The 22,056-nt window shown below is 43.3% G+C and overlaps 2 protein-coding genes and 1 long non-coding RNA gene across 4 annotated transcripts; 1 reads left to right on the top strand and 2 right to left on the bottom strand.

Annotated features, from left to right (window-relative positions):
• Positions 1-978: 978 nt before the first annotated feature.
• On the bottom strand, positions 979-2,105 carry LOC122027818. 2 transcript variants are annotated; one of them, XR_006124530.1, is made up of 4 exons: positions 1,579-2,105; positions 1,359-1,493; positions 1,200-1,234; positions 988-1,042 (listed from the first exon to the last, which is right to left on the bottom strand). It is a non-coding gene; the product is annotated as an uncharacterized LOC122027818 (long non-coding RNA). The 2 variants fall into 2 exon arrangements; XR_006124529.1 differs by lacking the exon at positions 1,200-1,234 and having other exon boundaries at positions 979-1,042; positions 1,579-2,099.
• A 9,749-nt stretch (positions 2,106-11,854) lies between these two features.
• Positions 11,855-14,224, top strand: LOC122027277 (putative kinase-like protein TMKL1). Its single transcript, XM_042586201.1, has 2 exons — positions 11,855-13,295; positions 13,384-14,224. Exons 1-2 carry the CDS (start codon positions 11,918-11,920, stop codon positions 14,022-14,024), a joined length of 2,019 nt encoding a protein of 672 aa, XP_042442135.1. The 5' UTR covers positions 11,855-11,917; the 3' UTR covers positions 14,025-14,224.
• A 1,748-nt stretch (positions 14,225-15,972) lies between these two features.
• On the bottom strand, positions 15,973-21,703 carry LOC122027331 (probable voltage-gated potassium channel subunit beta). The gene is made up of 4 exons (XM_042586277.1): positions 21,008-21,703; positions 17,496-17,639; positions 16,920-17,084; positions 15,973-16,265 (listed from the first exon to the last, which is right to left on the bottom strand). Exons 1-4 carry the CDS (start codon positions 21,569-21,571, stop codon positions 16,152-16,154), a joined length of 987 nt encoding a protein of 328 aa, XP_042442211.1. The 5' UTR covers positions 21,572-21,703; the 3' UTR covers positions 15,973-16,151.
• Between the last annotated feature and the right edge of the window lie 353 nt (positions 21,704-22,056).

The following is a 22,056-nucleotide window of genomic DNA, read 5'->3' as shown; positions in this document are numbered from 1 at the left end:
TCGTCACTGCTCCTGATGAGTGACCGAGTGGACGGGATGCTGTCGGAGTACTCCTGTCCTGTGACCCCAAATCATAAATGGGGGAGCTCAATGCTCTCAACTCCCGGTACACGATGACGGGGAGGTATCTCTGCCGGCTACCACGCTGAGTCACCTGACCAACGGAGCCAAACAGAGTCCACCGTCTGCCGGCTACTACGCTGCTACACTAAATGCCAGCGGAGCCAAACAGAGCGGAACTGACTGCCGGCTACCACGCTGGGTCCTCAGACCAACGGAGCCAAACAGCAGAACCGCCACACACCTGTCTGATATACCACTAATCCATGAGTGGTGGTGTGTGCAGTACATGTAACTGGCGATGTGCTCAACTATAGTGGAGCCGACAATCGCGCAGCATGCAATCATGATGCATGACACTAAGCATAGTCATAAACTGATCAGCATAACCATATCCATATATGTATAATATGGGTACCACAGTATCAGTGAGTCAAATCCACGAATCTAGGGTATACAGATCCTCTATGGTACAACAACCTAGATCCTAAACATATCCTCCTTCCATAACATATGTACCAACAATATACACAGATCAAAGAATCAGAGTCTAGGTACACGAATCATATATGATATACAAATAGAGGTACACAAGTCAGGTATGGTATAAAAACCTAGGTATCAGATAATCTAGATACACCTGCCAGAAATAAAATCCAGAACCTAGTCCTAACCTCAGTAGAGCATGGTATGTCACTTACTTTAGGAACTAAGGTACTCATGGTAATAAAATACTCATGGCAATAAGATACTCATGGTAACAAATCACGAGATATAAGCACGGATACATAACAAGCGACAAACCTAACATGCTATGGATATCAAACAGTGACATACCAAAGACAAACATGTTCATTGCTTGCAGCTATAAAGTACTATGCATATCCAAATGACGATATCATAAAAGATAAGTCAAGAGGTACCCGCCTCAAATCGCAGGTCCAATCCAGTCAAATCCAGCGTCTTGTCTCAAACCAAAGTCCTGTATCAATCACATGATTATAATTTAGCTAATTATATATGCAAACAACTAGCTAAATCTCAACTTAACCTAATTAGGGAAAACCATAATCAAATAACCCTTTAATCCTATAATTGATCATGTGACCTACTACATCATGTATCAAAATTTACTATACCATGCCTCAAGCTGCACAGATTAACAACCTCAATCCTGAAAATAAACCAATCCTCTGTTCACAATTAACACTTAAATTCTTAGAACCATAACCAAATTCAATGCAGCAACAAAATAATGGATTTAATTTAGTACTAATCCAATTCTATACACTTCTCACCTCAATGTAACACTGCAACTAAATAGGTACTGCTGGAATCCATCGGATCAAGAAGGAGAAGTGGTGATCGGCAACAGGGACAATCCACAACAACAACCCACTGGAATTTCAATTGCCGACACTGCCAAGGAGCCACTGCCAAGATGTTTCATTCCTAATAAACACCACATCCGAAATCTCAAACCTCTACATCTCAAGACTAAAAATCAAAATCCCTTACCTATGTGCCAATAGTTTCTTTCCCAAGCCGAAATCACCGAAAGAGGTTGTTGAGGTCGGCAAACAAGGGCTCGCCGGTGGTGGTTGTGCTGCCAAGTTGCAGCAGAGGGGGCGGCCGTCGCCGGCTAGGGCAAAGGAGAAGACAAAGCAATGGTCGCCACTGCGTTACTCGGTGTCGCGAGAGGAAGAAGGAGACGAAGGATGTCGGCTAGATCTGAACTCACTCCAACCACGCCGGAGCAGAAACTAGGGCTCGGCAGAATCGGCCGACAAGGAAGAAATCGGAGAATGGAGACCGTAGACTCGACAAGCTTCCCTCCTTCTCGCTCCAAGACTGATCTGTGCCGGCGACGACGCCAAGAAGATGAAGAGAAAATCGCCGGTCGCCAAGAGAGGGAACGCGAGGAAGAGTCGGGGAGGAAGAGATGAATCGGGTTCGTGATCGACGTTTGGGGAAAATAAAAAGAAAAGGGGAAATGTTTATATAAATAAACATTTACTCACTTAAATGGGTAGTCTAAACAGGCTTTCCCGGGGCCCCATTTTCATCCCCGTAAACTCGTCCATACGAGCTCCGAAAAATTCCTGAAAAATTTCTAAAATTCCAGAAAATTCTCTTATCTTTATTCGCCATTTTTTTCAGTATTTTACATTCTCCCCCACTAATAAAAATTTGGTCCCCAAATTTCGATATCTACCATCAGCAAGTATTAGCAAAAGCTAAATAGTATAAATGCTGAACGGAACCATAACTTACATACCTCATGTGAAAAGGTGGAGGTATCGAGCTCGGATAGTATCCTCGAGCTCCCAGGTAGCCTCCTCATCCGAATGATGCTGCCATCCGACTCCAACATTAACCAGTCGGATTGTCTTGTTCCGCAACTGACGCTCTTTCCGGTCCAGAACCCGTACCGGAACCTCCTCGAAGGTAACGTCAGGCTGAATAAGAACTGAGATATCTGTCGGCACATGTGCCGAGTCAGATATATATATCTCCTCAGCATAGACACATGAAATACGTCATGAACTCCTGCCAGGGACGGTGGTAGTGTCAACCGGCATACTACTACTCCAATCCTTTCCGAGATCCGGAAAGGTCCAATGTATCACGGAGCCAGCTTACCTCTAAGGTCAAATCTCTTCACCCCTTTCGTGGGTGAAACTCGCAGAAAATATGGTCGTCAACAAAGAACTCCAGGGGTCTACGTCTCCGATTAGCATAACTTTTTTGGCGGTCCTGCGCCTCTGACACTCTCCGTCTAATAGTACGGACCAACTCTGCCTCATGCTGAGCTCTATGAGGTCCCAACAACTAGGCCTCCCCAACCTCATCCCAGAGGATGGGTGTCCGACAAGACCTACCATACAACACTTCAAACGGTGCCATCTGGATAGCCGAATGCAAACCGTTGTTGTAGGCGAACTCTACCAATGGCAAATGGCCCTCCCAACTGTATCCAAAATCCAATACACAAGACCTCAGCAAGTCCTCTAGAGTCTGAATGTCCGCTCTAACTATCCATCTGTCTGCAGATGGAAAGTTGTACTAAAACAGAGCTGCGTGCCCAAGGCCTGCTGCAGACTCTGTCAAAACGAGACGTGAACCGGGCCTCTATCCGAAATAATAGTCAATGGAACATCACGTGATCTGATGATCCCCTGGCAAAACATATCTACCAATCGATCCAGGAAATCAGTCTTCCAGATCGCTAAAAAGTGCGCGGATTTGGTTAATTGATCAACGATTACCCAAATCGCGTCTTGGTCTCGTCATGTCCTCGACAAACTCACCACAAAATCCTTAGTAATATGTTCTCATTTCCACTCAGGAATAGAAATCTGCTGAAGTAAGCCGCAGATCTCTAATGCTCGGCTTTCACTTGCTGACAGACGAGACATCTAGCTACAAAATCCGCAATGTCTTCCTTCATGTCGTTCCACCAATAGAAACACCTCAAATCTTGGTACACACGGGTACCGCCTGGGTGGACAGCAAATTATGAGCGATGAGCCTCCGGAAGTAACTCTTATAAGACCGGATGAGACTGAGGTACGCATAATCTACCTCGGAAGTATATAATACCCTCCTCGTCTCGTGTGAACTCGGTCTGCTACCCGGAAGCTATCTGGCTGCAAATAACCCGCAAATACAGCCTAGGGCTCTCGGATCCTCGTCCTAATCGACGACTGAGCAACCATGGTAACCAGTCTGTGACCACAACTCGGTGGCAAGCCAAAGTCACTCTAGACTTCCGGCTAAGTGCGTCGACAACCATATTAGCTTTTCCTAGGTGATAGCTAATGGTATAATCAAAATCCTTCAGGAACTCCATCCATCTCCTCTGTCGGAGATTAGGTTCCTTCTAAGTAAAACAGATATTTGAGACTCTTATGGTCAGTGAGAATCTCAAATGTAACGTCATATAAATAATGTCGCCAAATCTTCATGGCAAAAATAATGGCGACTAGCTCCAGATCATGTACAGGGTAGTTCTTCTCATGCTTCTTCAACCGACGAGAAGCATAGGAGACTACTCTATCGTGCTGCATCAAAACAGCGTCCAAACCCGGTAGAGATGCATCGGTATAGAGCACAAATTCGTCCTCTCCAGAAGGTAAAACCAAAAATCGGAGCCGACACTAAACTCCGCTTCAGCTCCTAAAAGCTGGTCTTGCAAACTTCAGTCCAAGTGAACTTCACGCCTTTCCTGATCAGGCGTGTAAGTAGCATAACAATCCGTGAGAAACCCTCAACGTATCTCCGGAAATATCGAGCCAAACAAAGGAAGTTGTGAGCCTCTTATATCGACTCCGTCTACTCCCAACGGTAACAACCTCGATATCCTGTGGAACCATGGTATACTCCTACTGGTGACCGTGTGTCCAAATCATCATCACATAAGACAATCCAAATAAGCACTACTGATCATCACATATAGATGTTCTCGTCGAAACATCTCTAGATCTAAGCAAAGGTGGTGTACGTGACTCACCGCGGATCCGAAATAGATCACAACATCGTCAACAAAGACAATGGAAACCGATCCAAACATCCTGGGAATACCAAAATCATCCAGTCTCTGAAAACCTCTAAGGCTTCCCAAACCCTAATAGTAAAACCAATACCCATAATGTCCGTATCACAGACATTTCTAACCATAAGATCTCTGACAATAAGTCGGAAATATGATCACCAACGATATAAAACACCAAAGAATATATCCTCCAGTGTGAGAGCAATGCTCCATCACACGAAACACCACATATGTGGGAGCAACGCTCTACCACAAGAAATCCTCCATATGTGGGAGCAATGCTCCACCACAAATAATCCAAAATATGTATCCACAATAAATATGGGAGCAATGCTTCGCTACAAACAATCCGCAATATGTAGGAGCAACGCTCCACTACAAAACAATCCCTAAATATGTGGGAATCCAGAATATGTGGAAACTACGCTCTACCACAAACGATCCATAACATGTGGGAGCTACGCTCTACCACAACAATACATAAGGGCCCAAAGCACCTAACTATCTAGCTAGAGACTGCACGAGATCTCTCTACCACAGATCACTGTGGGTAGCCTAGGGTATAACCACCCAGTAAGCAAACCAAATCTACAGTCAACTCTATCATCATCCTAGTGGGTCAGACACTCATTAATAGGAGAAGTAGTTGACAGGGTAATACAAACAATAACATAATGTAGACACCAAGCATTCTACATTCAACATAGGTAGAATCATCATGATACTACCCACCATACACCTGGCACACTCAACACATGTATGATCGACATAATCCTCCAATTAGTATACACCAACATACTCATAACTCAGGTATATTGAGTATGATACCTCCAACAATACACACTGAATACGTGTGCATAATCAACGTAGTATAATCAACAATACACCTCCAATAATACTCACCTAACACATACCAAATGAGTATAATCACTTTTACACTTCCAATAAAGTCTAATTGACACAAGTGTATCCACAAATCAAATATAATCAATAAGATACCTCAAATATTACACCGAATACATCTGCACATATCACAACTCCGATGTAGTCGACAAGATACTTCCAACATGACATTCACACTCATGTGCACATACCACGACACAGATTTAAATCGATAAGATACCTCCAATATGTCAATCAAGCATGTACAGCTAACTAAATAGTTATAATCCACAAGAAACCTACAATAACCATATCTAGATGGGAATACCCTCACTATCCACAAATGAACTATCCATCATGGAACTCCTTCAACTCATAACAATCATATGTACACTTCATAGATATGCATAATCAGCATATTTAATCCAATTTATCACACAAACCCTATGTCATCTTCTAAGTTATCCAATTAGGTACATGCAGTCTAAAATTAAAGTACCTATACTGACCAAATCGTCAATAGTATATGGCTAATTCAATCCTTTCCCACGTCAGTATAAGCTAAGTACTCGATGTGCTCAAGATATCCAACTAAGCACGAATAACCCAAGATTCAAACATCTAAAAGTAAAGTAGGTCAATCCCCTACTGATCGGATCAACAAAACTAATCGGTCATCTACTAACTAATCAAGAATAAATAAAGTCTCTACAAGCATCTAAGGTAAATCGATCACGACTACCTAAGTCAACAAACGTCAATCTATCTTCTACTGACCGATCTAACAAGAGTAAATCAATTATCTACGGATGAAATTAACTAAGATAACATGGTATACTACTGGCTAGGTCATCATAAAGATATAAATACTATCCACTACCCAGCTAATAAAAGCAGAGGCCGGTATGTGCCTCAATCTGCTAACCAACTGGTAATAACATAAGCTAAAAAAAACTACTGGTGTATGATATGATAAAACACCAGAAACTGTAACCCTTAATCTCTATTAAGGTCAATCAAGATCAGTGGCTAACCTAATACATAAAATACATGCTATATCAACTAGATAGGTACCAGTAAAGAGTGCTAATACAGGTCATAAACAGTAATAGTCAACAGTGCATATACTAACAAAAATGTAGGATAACAGTATACCAACATACCTCCTATAGCTTGGAGATGTCCTGCTGCTGCCAGGTCCCAAAACCCGAAAAGTCACATCGAGAAGACCAAAACAGAAAATCCGAAACACCGGGAAAAGAAGACTCGTAAGCCGATCTCTGATACCAAATAAATTGATATCAGATAAATCTCGAAAATCCAAAACGCATAGCAAGTATCGTATACCTGCTCTGATACCACTAAATTGTCACGCCCCGGAGGAGTCTTTGTCCGAAGAAATTTCGGCAGAATCTCCCCTATACGGCGGACAATCTGAAACTTTTCTACAAGCACTATATACCTCAGCCACATGCGGCTGGAATAATAACAATAAAAGAAAACAAACACCACGCAGTTAATATCAAATTCAGCCTCTGGCTGACACAACCACACAGTTAACAATAAAGCAGCCCACTCGGCTGTACCAAAACCAAAACACAAAAACTGCTAGCCGGCTAGACTTACACAACCAATAACATAAATACAAAATACCACATAACAACATCAACACTCCAAAAATAAAACCAGAGTACAGAGCTAAACAGACTGATACATAAAACAAACAAATCATACGTGAAACCGATAAGTCTTCTGATGTGATGTGGGGACCAGCAGACAGGATGCTCCAAGCGACACCATAAATAACCTGGTACCTGAAAAGATAGTGTCAACGGGGGTGAGTTCAACAACTCAGCGAATACCAATGGACATGAGTAGTAAGATATATCTAACAGCAACAAACATGGAATACAGCTTCCTAATCATATATAGGGAATATGCAAAACTGAAAGATAACTGAGGAAGCTGTACTCACCAGGAACTCCTATCCAGACAAAAGGGTCGTCAAACCGAAAGTGTCAATAATCCTGTATGCAGGTCAAAGGTATGCATCCAACCAAAATGCAGCAACCAAATGTAGCAAACACAATCACAATAATATAAATACATCAATGCATATGATGATAATGATGCGTCCTGGTCACCCCTGACGCCAGTCAGTCCTCTCACACACAAATGGCGAGACCGAGTGGGTAGGGCTATGACAACCGTGCACTCTGTCGTCACTGCTCCTGATGAGTGACCAAGTGGACGGGATGCTGTCGGAGTACTCCTGTCCTGTGACCCCAAACCATAAATGGGGGAGCTCAATGCTCTCAACTCCGACACGATGGCGGGAGGTATCTCTGGCTACCACGCGAGTCACCGACCAACGGAGCCAACAGAGTCCACCGTCTGCGGCTACTACTGCTACACTAAATGCCGGTGAGCCAAACAGAGCGGGCTACCACTGGGTCCTCGGACCAACGGAGCAAGAATGCCACACACCGTCGATATACCACTAATCCATGAGTGGTGGTGTGTGCGATACATGTAAGCGATGTGCTCAACTATAGTGGAGCCGACAATCACATGCAATCATGATGCATGACACTAAGCATAGTTATAAACTGATCAGCATAACCATATCCATATATGTATAATATGGGTACCACAGTATCAGTGAGTTAAATCCACGAATCTAGGGTATACAGATCCTCTATGGTATAACAACCTAGATCCTAAACATATCCTCCTTCCATAACATATGTACCAACAGTATACATAGATCAAAGAATCAGAGTCTAGGTACACGAATCATATATGATATACAAATAGAGGTACACAAGCCAGGTATGGTATAAAAACCTAGGTATCAGATAATCTAGATACACCTGCCAGAAATAAAATCCAGAACCTAGTCCTAACCTCAGTAGAGGATGGTATGTCACTTACTTTAGGAACTAAGGTACTCATGGTAATAAAGTACTCATGGCAATAAGATACTCATGGTAACAAATCACGAGATATAAGCACGGATACATAACAAACGACAAACCTAACATGCTATGGATATCAAACAGTGACATACCAAAGACAAACATGTTCATTGCTTGCAGCTATAAAGTACTATGCATATCCAAATGACGATATCATAAAAGATAAGTCAAGAGGTACCCGCCTCAAATCGCAGGTCCAATCCAGTCAAATCCAACGTCTCGTCTCAAACCAAAGTCCTGTATCAATCACATGATTATAATTTAACTAATTATATATGCAAACAACTAGCTAAATCTCAACTTAACCTAATTAGGGAAAACCATAATCAAATAACCCTTTAATCCTATAATTGATCATGTGACCTACTACATCATGTATCAAAATTTACTATACCATGTCTCAAGCTGCACAGATTAACAACCTCAATCCTGAAAATAAACCAATCCTCTGTTCACAATTAACACTTAAATTCTTAGAACCATAACCAAATTCAATGCAGCAACAAAATAATGGATTTAATTTAGTACTAATCCAATTCTATACACTTCTCACCTCAATGTAACACTGCAACTAAATAGGTACTGCTGGAATCCATCGGATCAAGAAGGAGAAGTGGTGATCGGCAACAGGGACAATCCACAGCAACAACCCACTGGAATTTCAATTGCCGACACTGCCAAGGAGCCACTGCCAAGATGTTTCATTCCTAATAAACACCACATCCGAAATCTCAAACCTCTACATCTCAAGACTAAAAATCAAAATCCCTTACCTATGTGCCAATAGTTTCTTTCCCAAGCCGAAATCACCGAAAGAGGTTGTTGAGGTCGGCAAACAAGGGCTCGCCGGTGGTGGTTGTGCTGCCAAGTTGCAGCAGAGGGGGCGGCCGTCGCCGGCTAGGGCAAAGGAGAAGACAAAGCAATGGTCGCCACTGCGTTACTCGGTGTCGCGAGAGGAAGAAGGAGACGAAGGATGTCGGCTAGATCTGAACTCACTCCAACCACGCCGGAGCAGAAACTAGGGCTCGGCAGAATCGGCCGACAAGGAAGAAATCGGAGAATGGAGACCGTAGACTCGACAAGCTTCCCTCCTTCTCGCTCCAAGACTGATCTGTGCCGGCGACGACGCCAAGAAGATGAAGAGAAAATCGCCGGTCGCCAAGAGAGGGAACGCGAGGAAGAGTCGGGGAGGAAGAGATGAATCGGGTTCGTGATCGACGTTTGGGGAAAATAAAAAGAAAAGGGGAAATGTTTATATAAATAAACATTTCCTCACTTAAATGGGTAGTCTAAACAGGCTTTCCCAGGGCCCCATTTTCATCCCCGTAAACTCGTCCATACGAGCTCCGAAAAATTCCTGAAAAATTTCTAAAATTTCAGAAAATTCTCTTATCTTTATTCGCCATTTTTTTTCAGTATTTTACAACTTAAAAAATCTTTGTTACTCTATTTATTCTTTAAATTTAGATTTGATGAACAATAGCTACTCTACTTCTATCCTAAAAATAAAATAATATTTTTTTTTCAATATCTCTCCTTTCACTTGTTCTTTTCAATATCTCTTCTCCCACTAAATCCATAAATATAATAATAAAACTAAAAAAATAGAAGAAAATAATAAAAAATTAAAAATAATAAAATTTTTAGAATAGTTGATATAGTGTGTAGTAAAAAATAATTATTTAAAGTTAATAAAGTAAATTATTTATTTTAAATTTTAGATATAACAATCAAAGAAAATGATAGCATATTATATATCTTCATATTAAGTAATAATAGAAAGGGCACAATAAGATAAGAGAGTAGAATAAAACGTGTTGTATTCTTGTCTCGTCGATATTTTCTCCCTATCAAAGAAGACTTTTTGAGCTTTCCAACCAAATATGGTCGTTCCATATCCAACCAAGAAGGAGGGTGGATCCTAAAAATTGCTAGGGTGGATCTACAAATTCAAGTATGGAGGGATAATCTCCTTATTGGGCGTGTTGATTTTTATGATGCAGAAATCTTTACTGAACCAGCCCGAGCTAATTCAAGAATGTCTCACCTTGTCCCCTCATATGGTGCTATGATTAAGACAAAGAATATTATCATATAAAATTTTAGAATCAAAATTTGATGTGTTTAAGTATGCTTTTTTTTTTATGCATGGACTATCTGTACTAATGGCTAGTATTATTCGTGATTTATCTCCTCTACGTTGGCCTAGAGATGGATTGACGGGGGGCGTTGGTAGCAAGTGAATCACCTTTTTTGCCACATGAGGAATATCATCGACTTCATCATCAAGAGCTATAAATGAGATTGTCTCCAGAGCTATGATGTCGCGGTAGGATATTCAAGTTATCACCCAAGTACTCGTGGTTTGATCCCTAGCTATGACATATTTGTAGGAATTTTTCCTTCAAATGAGGCACGTATCAAAGGATACTGGACTTCTAAACCACCTGTGACATACACTTCCCGATTTATTCTAATGGCTGGTGGAAAAATTCTATAAGGCCAAGGTCAGTCACCCCAGACTAATCAATAAGACTAACTGAATTTATCATGAAATTGATAGAAGGAAATTACAAATACAACCCGTCGAGTACTAATAAATTTGAAAAAAAAAATCCTCTCATATAATGATTTATTTAATTTTTAATTTATTTTTCTATAAATGAATCGATCGGTAGAATGCTCAAGATCAGCGTATAACGTTTTAGAGAATAGAAGGGGCTGACGAAGTAATTTACTTCCAATTTTCTTTTCTAATCTGATCATTTTTTTTTCTTGCTTGGGCATCCCACCTTGCCAGATTATTGACCCATGTAGCAGACAAGATTTGCATTCTGCTTAGTGTTCCATGATCGGACTGGTGCAGGCAGGAACAAACAGACTCAATTGATCCCTACGGAGTAGCTGTAGTTTGCAACTAGTGATGTGTAAGATCAAAAGAAAAGAAACAAACGTTCATTGTGTAACAATCAGGAGTTCTAAGTGGCAGAGTACATTGAAAAACTCAGACTTCGTGAAATAAAGCCATCTATCTGAGTGTGGACAAATAAAAAATAAAAAATAAAAAATAAAAATCATCTTTGACAAAGAGAATACTTCATGAATTAGTTTCCATGCTTACGGAGTGTCCAGTTAATTAAGAGCGACATTCACATAATCTAAGACGAACGTTTTACTATAATAATTCAGGAATTAGGGAAAATGTACGCAGTCAGACCATTTTCGTTTGTCAAATTCTACCACAATTTCCACCCAACTCCTCCCTGCCCAATGAACTGGAAGGGTCCAGAGAGAAGAATGAGGGGACCCCACCCTGTGCCATTCAGCCTCTTGGGTCTCGCCTGAAAAGTGAGCGTAAGAAGGCTTTTCTGCAAAGCTAAAACCACTCTCCTCCTCAAAACCTTCTCTTCCTCGCTGTTCTGCTCTCTGGCCGCCTTCCAAAATGTCTCCTTTCCCTTCAAAAGTTGCTTCTTTTTTCTTGTTTTCTTTGTTCTCCTTCTTCGTCGCCTTCTCTTCCTCGCAGCCCTCCTCGCCGGACGTCCTTCTCCTCCTCAACACCATAAAGCCTGTGCTCCAGGGCTCCGCCGCCAACCCCGAGCTTTCTTCCTGGAACGTCTCGCTCCCTCTCTGCCTATGGCGTGGCCTCCGGTGGTCCTCCGGGGGAGGCGCCGCCGCGCTTCGTTGCGACGATGACTATGACCTCCGCTCCAACCTCTCCCTCTCCTCCGACCCCTCACTTCGCCTCCTCTCCATCCACCTTCCCGCCGCCGCCCTCGCCGGGTCTCTCCCTCCGGAGCTGGGCCAGTTCTCGTTCCTCGAGTCGCTCTTCCTCGGCGTCAACTCGCTCACGGGAACCATTCCCCTCGAGCTCGGGAACGCGCCCGTCCTCGCGGACCTCGACCTCTCCGAGAATCTTCTCGACGGCGCGCTACCGCCTTCTATCTGGAACCTCTGCGGTCGCCTCGTCTCGCTCCGCCTCCATGGAAACAACCTCTCTGGAGAAGTTCCTGACCCTGCGGATCCAAGCGAGACCTGTGCCAGGCTAAGGGTTCTGGACTTGGGACAAAACCGCTTCCAGGGGCGTTTTCCAGAGTTCATAGGCGGTTTCCATGGGATGGCGGAGCTGGACCTCAGCAACAACCACTTCTCCGGCTCGATCCCAGATTCGATCGGAAGCCTCAGGAACCTAGAAAGCTTGAATCTTTCTCACAACAACTTCACCGGGCCACTTCCGTCGTCCCTCCAGGATTCGCGGTTCACGGCAGAGGCATTCCAGGGAAACAACCCGGAGCTCTGCGGACGGCCACTGGACCGATGCGGGTCGGGTTCCGGCCTTAGTGCCGGAGCTATAGCGGGCATCGTAATTGGTTTGCTGGCCGGGGCGGTGGTCCTTGCGTCGGTGTCCATCGGATGGGTGCAAGGAAGGAATAGGAGAAGCAGGGCAAGGCAGGCGGACGAAGAGGAGGAGATCGTCTTCGAGGAAGACGGGAACAGTGAAGACGGGAGGCTGATGCTGTTTCAGGGCGGCGAGCATCTGACGCTCGACGACGTTCTGAACGCCACTGGACAGGTGATGGAGAAGACGAGCTACGGGACGGTGTACAAAGCGAAGCTAGCCGACGGTGGCAACATCACTCTGCGCCTGCTGCGGGAAGGCACCTGCAAGGATCAAGCTGAGTGCTTGCCAGTCGTGCGGCAGCTCGGTCGAGTCCGGCACGAGAACCTGGCGGCGTTGCGAGCGTTCTACCAGGGGAAGCGAGGGGAGAAGCTGCTCATCGGCGATTACCACCCAAATCGAACTCTGCACGACCTTCTTCACGGTAATTAATTAGCCCTTTTCCAAAGGATCGAAGTTGTCATCTTTTTCGATTGCATAGATTAAAATTTTCCAATCTGATGGTCGCGCAGACACCAGAGCAGGGAAACCGGTACTGAACTGGAATCGTCGGCACAAGATCGCCCTGGGAGTGGCCCGGGGGCTGGCGCACCTCCACGCCGGGCTGGAGACGCCGGTGACGCACGGCAACGTTCGGTCGAAGAACGTGCTGGTAGACGAGTTCTACGTGCCGCGGCTGACGGAGTTTGGGATCGACAAGCTGCTGGTGGCTGCGGTGGCGGACGAGATGGTGTCGGCGGCGAAGGAGGACGGGTACAAGGCGCCGGAGCTACAGAGGATGCGGAAGTGTAACGCGAGGACGGACGTATACGCTTTCGGGATACTGCTTCTGGAGATCCTGCTGGGGAAGAAGCCGGGGAAGGGGACTGGGAAGGAGGGGGACGGGGCGGACCTGCCTGCCGTGGTGAAGGCGGCGGTGCTGGAGGAGGCGACGATGGAGGTGTTCGACGTGGAAGTGATGAAGGGGGTGAAGAGCCCGATGGAGGAGGGGCTAGTGCAGACGCTGAAGCTGGCGATGGGGTGCTGCGCGCCAGCGGCGGCGGTGAGGCCGGACATGAGCGAGGTGGTGAAGCAGCTGGAGGAGAACAGACCAAGGAACAGGTCGGCGTTGTACACGCCCACAGACAGAAGCGAGATAGGGACGCCATTTTGACGCCATGAACAGGAGCGAGCTTGCCGATCGACCGGTACCAATCGCAGCGATACAAACTTTCAACCGTGAGCTATGTTTGTCGAAATCCTTGGCCTACGACAGATCATTTGTCGATGAATCAAAGGAACGATCGAACTGTTGGTTCCGATATGCGACGTCATTTGAATGGAAGTTCGATAAGAGTTTGAAGTTTTGTGAAATCGATCAGAACGATTCTCATCGCGGTGTCTTAATTCATCCTAAATTGTAGCCAAAATCCATCGTCAAGGCTTCAAGGGCAATCCTAAATCGATCAGACGAAACGATGCTTACGTAACACTGGCATCATTATACGATAAATAAATAAAAATTAATTGGGAGAATAATTCTACACTGTGAATTGTAGGTCACATGTTAATTCATATTGAAGCACAATCGATAACCTTGTCAGCTTATATAAATGAGAGAATCTCTAGCACGTGTACTGCGGGGATTAGAAACGAATCTAAGCAATGATAAAGAGGAAACGAATCTGTTTTAAAAAAATTATATTAAACATAGGTCTCGGCTTCTCGATCTCTTTGACTCTGCCTCTCGGGTCGCTCATCAAATTAGCCACTCAACCTCTTGACTCGGCTTCCCTATGCCACTCAACAGTTCAGTCTCCGAAGTACTCGACCCAACTATATCTCGAGTCGCTCTTCAGCCTCTCAAGTATTCAAGCTGTTCGACAGTCACCGAGTTCTCTGAATCGGCCTTTCCTACTGATCAGTTTCCTAAGTCGTTTGGACTTGATGACTCGATCTCCCGAGTCATTCATTAGCTTAATCTCCTAACTCCATCTTCTCAACTCGGCCTTCAATCCATCCTTTCCAATTCCACCTTTCTAACTCAGTCTTCCCAATTCGACAGTTCCGCGCCTTCCAAACTAACTCGACCTTTTCAACTGACCAATTTAGTCTTCTGGCCCAGGCTTCTCAGTTTTTATGACTTGACATCCCTAAGTTTTCAGTGGCTTCAGTCCATTTCACCAGATCAGACAAATTTGATATCCAGTTTTGAGTTGCGAAATGTGAATTCATGACTTCGATCGGATACGCCAAAAGCTTCAAAGTTTTGGAATTCTAGCTAATTGATCAACGACCTAGACTCGATGCGGTGGAGTAGTAGATTGGCCGTCCCCGTGATTGGTAGATGTAGAAGTGGAGTCAAATCAAGGCTGCGCCACCTTTGAAATTTGGAATATTCTGCGAACTTCCATCTGTCCATGTGGGGCCAGCGTCCGCGGAAATTGGATGCCTCGTTGGTTGTTGAGTCAAAGTGGATCGCCTTGAAAATGAACTGTCCGTGTTTGAAATTTTAGAAAAAGACGCTGCCTCATTAATTAATTAATTAATTAATTCGGTCACTTGCCGGACACACACAGGCACAGGCACTGGAGTGGTCAAATATCGATTGCGAAAGGTCGATTGATCGTTGGGGCGTCGCCAACAACCGTTTTCAAATCGATGGACCTTCGTAGGTACGCCAAGACCACATGCTTGATTGGCGTAAAACCTGACTGACTGTTTATTTTTTATTAGCGTAATTCTCTAAATAAAGAACATAAGTGAAATACTCAACATCCTCTTGAACTTTAGGCATTGATCTAGATTTGCAATTCCAAGATCGATGCCCTGGCAAATGCTCCATTATAATCCAAGTAGTTAAATTACACTCTCATACAAAGCTAAAAGGGTTTCGTTAAAGGGACTGTAATCAATGTTTGCCCTATAAAATGCTGTATTGCATTTAGATCATCTCCTATGGGTAAAATGTACAACCTCCTATTGCAATGAGCTTGTTCGGCATGTAACAACCGCGGAAATGATCGGATTGCATTATGGTCTGAATCAGGTACCAGTTCACACAATATTGTCTGGAGTAGGCAAACAATCATATGTTTTTTAGTGATCACATACCAGAATCATCATAGTCAAAGTTTCGAAGCCTCAAAGATCTGCATTAAACTCATATCTGTAACCAACATCAAGCGAAGAAGGTCCGAGACCAGAAAAAAAAAGACCATACGAGTTTAGAGGACAATGCATGAATACAGAATAACTAATTGCATTTCCAGAGTCCAGTGCCTCAATTGGAGAGCAGGAATCAACGGTATGATTCTTGACGCTTAGGTTTGCTTTGAACCACTGCCTCAATTTTCTCAAGGACGTCAGGTGTCAGCAAGGGAAGAACCTCTAGAGCCTTTAGGTTCTCTAATATCTGAATCAAGACATCACAATTTTGTGATTAGAATCAAAAAACAATGTACAAAGTCAGCTTCTTACCAAACTGGACCCATATCATTTTGCTACAGATAAATGAAACAATGTCTGGCTTCACCAAAAATAAGATTAATGACTCTGAGAGTCTACTACCAACGGTCTTAAAATAGTTGCAAGAATTGGAAAGACAGACTTATCTTGAGGACAAATGGAGAAAAAGAAAATGTCATTAATCCCTGCTTGAGAATTGTCATTAATCCCAGCTGAGACAAATTTGAGTGCAAACAACAGAGGAAACCTAGTCCATACTCTATTTTCCATCTCAATCATCTCGAGGATTTGGTTAAGTTCGTCCCGTTGGAAATTCAGTCATATGTCGAGAATCTGACACACACAGATATTATGCTAAAATGACTTCTTTTCACTAGGCTTGTGTATCCGCTTTATGACTTCTTTAATCCTTACATAGTATGTTTTTCAATAAGTCTTTCCAAATTAGTTAGACAATCAACAATCAATAATCAACTTTTTTTTAAAAAAAAAATCCGAGATTACCTGCTAGAAAGGCTCAAGATTAAATGAAAACCAACAGGACTTATCTCTCATAAACCAAATATTAATTTCATATGCTAGAGAAGACAAGCAAAAATACCTGGCTCTCCTTGGTAGCCCCTGTGATTACTGTGGAAACATTTGGATTTGCTGCACACCAAGCAATTGCAAGTTGAGATAAAGGAACCCCTAGTTCCTCAGCAATTGGTCTCAACCCATTAACCTTTCTTAGGATGTCACCAGCTAGTGATCTGCTTGCAAGATTCTATAGGGTGCAGAATAGGCATTAGATTCCAAATGACCAAAGTAGTAAAAGGAGAAAATATGAAAGAGCATGATTTAACTTTTTAGCATAGGTTGCACAAATATTGTCATAAGAAAAATCCCCTGTTGCTTTGTATCACCCCCATACCCTACAAAACTTATCAGAATTAATACAAAACAGTCTTCTCTAAGGCGTTCATTGATAGCCCTTTCCCAGAATTATATAAAGACCATATAATTTAAAGGAAAAAAGAAGCAATTTCATGATCATGTCATGGGTACCTACCATTAGGAGAGTACAACAAATTAGAGACAGCAACCATAAAGTATTCTAAACTCGCCTATATTGATCATGTTAACCAAAAACGCAAGCATAGTTATGCTATGAGTAAATTAGCATACTCCAAGTCACCTTGTAATTGTCAAGAGCCAATCGGCTATCTTGAGGTATGTTTCCTTTACTATATTTCCCAGTCAGCACTCCTGATGCTAATGGACTCCATGTGGTGAGACCCAGGCCATATGTGCTGTACAAAGGAAGGTATTCTACTTCAACCTGTAACAGATATTAAGCACATGTTTCCACCTATTAAAATATAGAAAATAGTAACAACATTTGATCTAAAACATCTTAGAAAGATTGTTGCTTGGTTGTACATAAGGACTTCAGTCAATTAGAAGGTTTCCTATTTTGAGTGTCATTCATTACCATCATTAATCTTGTAAACAAAAACCCTAAGACTAATTCTCTACTGTTTTCAGGCTTGTAAATATCATGCTTATTTTGAATTAAAAGTATGTTCTATTTTCTTCCATGTTTATCTTTGTCACATAGATTACTCTTCTTGGTATACAATACACTGAGCTTTCTTTGCCTTTTGAAAATAGTCAAATGCTACAACTGACAAGAATTCATTTATTTTATCTTTTTTTGTTTAATTACCAGGCTAGTATAGAACCAAGAATCTTCAGAGCTGTAAACAACTTAAACTGTTGCCCACTACTAAATATAATCATGCCATCAATCATGAGTACAAAGTCAGGAAAAGAATCAATACCAGAAAAATAAAACACACACACACACACCAGAATATACTTTAGATAAAACTAATCTTATATTTTGACATAAAACAGATAAAACCAATTAGGAAATATAACATCTCTGTTAGTGTGTGAGATCGTTGTCGGGTGGAAGAGCAATTATTGTGGAAAAGGTTGAAAGTTCTCCACAAAGTTCCTACAAACGCTCAACAAGAGGTTAGAATGGGCGTCGAACTCGGCGTGACTACTCCAATGCTCAAGTTAGCACAAGGGATAGGATAACAGAAAAGTTGTAGAGGAGAAGAGTTAGAATGTCGATTTGTGTATGTAGCCGCACTCGCGGGAGCTGGCGACTCTTTAAAGGGTTGTGAGCGTGCATGTCTTTTCGGGATGTGTGCTTCCGTTCACATGTTCTGAAATATATGCTTCAATTACACACGTTCTCTGGGATATGCGCTTATGTTTTTCCACATCTTCCGGGAATGAAGCGGTTATGTCGCTTCATTATCCACATGCCTCCCACGTTTCCAATGGGCCACATAGGGTGTGATTCTGAGCTGGGGACAGATGAGGGGTGAGGTCAAGTCAGAGATGATTTAGGGGAGTCGGGTGACACCATGCTAGGGGAGCCCAAGATGACTTAGCTAAAAGGCGTCAAGTGGTCCAAATCGGAAGAGTCGGATGGACCAACCCCGAGGAGTTGGACGGACTAAGTCAGAGGAGTTCGATGGGCATATCCCAAGGAGTCGGATGGACCGATCCCGATGAGTCGGATGAATCGAGTCAGAGGAGTCTGAAAGGACTGATCCCGAGGCGTCGAACAGACCTAGTCAGAGGAGTCTAATGGACCAAGTCGGAGCAGTCGGATGGACCAAGTTAGAGGAGTTTGGTGGACTACTTTGACCTCCACCTCTTCTTGACTTTTGACCAGTTGACTTGACTTCTAACCTTGCCACATGTAGGCTCCCCTATCCACCACATCAATCTTTTCGGGATGTGCATTTCTATTCACCACATGTTCTCAAACGTATTCAGTTACACATGTTCTCCGGGATGTGCACTTCCGTTTTTCCATGTCTTCCGGGAAAAACGGCCTAGGAATGAAGTGGTCATGTCACTTAGAGATGCAAACGAACCGAATCGAGCCAAATATGCATGAAAATCTAAGGCTCGAATTCGGCTCGAAATAGGTATATTCGAGTTCGAGCTCGATTCGAAGCTTGAAAATTCAAAATTTTTTGTTCGAGTTCGGTTCGAATTAGGGCTCGGGTTCGAGTTCGACTCAAAAGATTCGAATATGTTCATGAACTATTCGAATTATTGTTCAAAAATAGGTACTTGAAAGGCTCAAAATTTATTTATTTAATATATATTTAACTTATATTAATAACATATTAAGGCTCGCAAGCGGCTCACGAACTATCGAACAATATAATTTAGGCTCGAGTTCGGATCGAAAAAATAAATTCGAACATGTTCGAGTTCGACTTGAATTCGATAAATTTGAATACGAATCAAATATTTTTCGAGCCGGCTTGAATAGCTCGCGAGCCGGCTCAATTCGTTTGCACCCCTAATGTCACTTCATTATCCACATGCCTCTCACATTTCCGATAGGCCACGTAGGTATGAGCCTGAGCCGTGGACGAATGAGGGGGTGAGGTCAAGTAGGAGATGATTTATGGGAGCTGGGTGACGTGCTGAGGGAGCCCAGGGTGAATTAGCTAAAGGCATCAGGTGGTCCAAATAGGAGGAATCAGATGGACTGGCCCCGAAGAGTTGGACGGACTAAGTCAGAGGAGCCTGATGGAGCATTCCCCAAGAGTTGGATGGGCCGATCTCGAGGAGTCGGACAGATCAATCCCGAGGAGTCTGACAGATTTATCCCGAGGAGTCAGATGGACCGAGGCAAAGGACTCTAATGGACCAAGTCGTAGGAGTCGGATGGACCAAGTCAGAGGAGCTGGATGGACCAAGTCGGAGGAGTTTGGTGGACCGTTTTGACCTCTACCTCTGCTTGAGTTTTGACCAATCGACTTGACTTCTGACCTTGCCATATGTAGGCTCCCCTATCCGCCACATCAATCTCATAGAGTAACTAAACTAGCATGATGTCTTTTATGATGAGCTCTTATCGTCTCAACTAGTGAACATAAGTTCAGCATCATCAACACTCTTTAAAATAAGATTTTAGCATTTCAGCTTAAGTTTGTTACAGATCTTATCGGCATTAAACTGTCAACATCATCTGGAGTCACATTTATGTCCAGTCATTTAATACTGAAATAATATTTTATGGTTGCCATCAAAGGAAATATGCTGAAGATCCTAACTAAGTAACTATGAATGTGGTAACCCTGCAGTCCTTCACTCTGCAGACTAAGTTGGGGAAATTGATTGATGAAATACTAGTTCTGAAAATGAGTAAAGAAGAAAAAACCCTTCCCTTGTACAATTAACATTTAAGATGAACTACAACATTACAAATTACGAAAAATTAAATAGTTTGCTTGGTGATGCACACTTGTAAACAGGGAATTGGTGGATATGAAACTCCTTTTTCAATTGAATGCTTAATATTTCAGCAATTCATCACAAAAACAACTCGAGTTTTTTTTTTTTCATGCAAGGCACTGATAATTAAATTAAATTAAATCAGGGATGACTGAAAACAGCCAGCATCAGCACATTTCACCTACATGAAGACGTTGGGACTGCGACATACTCAAATAGGGCAAAAGAAACCAAGAGATCATGATTACTATTATACTAAAAATAAATCTTTTCAGGCAATGGGGAAGTCAAGTGGCAAATCAAGCAGGTTCATTAGTATGAAATCTATCGAAACCAACACAGATTAGATCAGATGACGGAATGCATAACCTTGTGGCGGGTGAGAAGGTTGTACTCTGGCTGCTCGACGATGGGGCCGATGAGGTCGAGTCGTTGCGCGGCGGCCCATGCCTCGGTGATCTGCTGAGCGGTCCACTCGGACGTTCCCCAGTAGAATGCCCACCCCTTGTCGATGATGCGGTTCATGGCGCGGACAGTCTCCTCGATGGGTGTGGCGGCGTCAGGGCGGTGGCAGAGGAGGACGTCGACGTAGTCCATGTCGAGGCGGCGAAGGGAGGCGTGTGTGCCCTCGACGAGGTGCTTGCTCGAGAGGCCCTTGTCATTGGGACCGGAGCCACCCCAGAAGAGCTTGGTGGAGATGACGAGATCGGAGCGGCGCCAGCCGAGCTCTCGGATCGCCTGGCCCATGATCTCCTCGGCGCGGCCATTGCCGTACACCTCGGCGCTGTCGAAGAAGTTGACGCCGTGGTCGCGGCAGCACTGGAGCAGGGCCTTGGCCTCCTTGACGTCGAGCTGGTTGCCGAAGGTGACCCACGACCCGTAAGAGAGCTGGCTCACCTTGAGACCCGATCGCCCCAGGTTATTGTACTGCATCTTGCCGCCCCTCCGAAGAGAAACCTGATCTCGCTCTCTCTCTCCCTCTCTCTCGGCGTCGCCCGCTGCCCACTGGAAAAGAGGCACGGAGAGAGCGTTTCGATTCGCTTAGATTCTCGAACTAGCTTCGTTTGACTCGAACTTTACTTTTCCCGATTAATAAAATATGTAAATAATTGAATATTTTAAATATTATTCTTTTTTTTATGTTTTCCCTATTTTTCAAAAAAAAAAAAAAAATCAATAACAAATTTGGTCTAAAGGTCACCTAGGCCCGCGTTGGAACGGGCCCCAAGGGGTTATAATTCAATCCTATCTGTCTTTACCAATGCTGTAAGGGTACCATGTGTAGTGGTATTGTATTATTTTTTTATGATTTTTTTAAATTCCGATTATATTTATAATATTTTATATTTAGAATTTAGACATTTAATTATAATATAAAGTATAAACAAAATTTAAACTGAAAATTTTTTAAGTCGTAC

This window comes from Zingiber officinale, chromosome 10A (genome assembly GCF_018446385.1).
Source record: "Zingiber officinale cultivar Zhangliang chromosome 10A, Zo_v1.1, whole genome shotgun sequence".
Classification (NCBI taxonomy): domain Eukaryota; kingdom Viridiplantae; phylum Streptophyta; class Magnoliopsida; order Zingiberales; family Zingiberaceae; genus Zingiber; species Zingiber officinale.
This window is presented reverse-complemented; position numbering and strand designations above follow the sequence as displayed.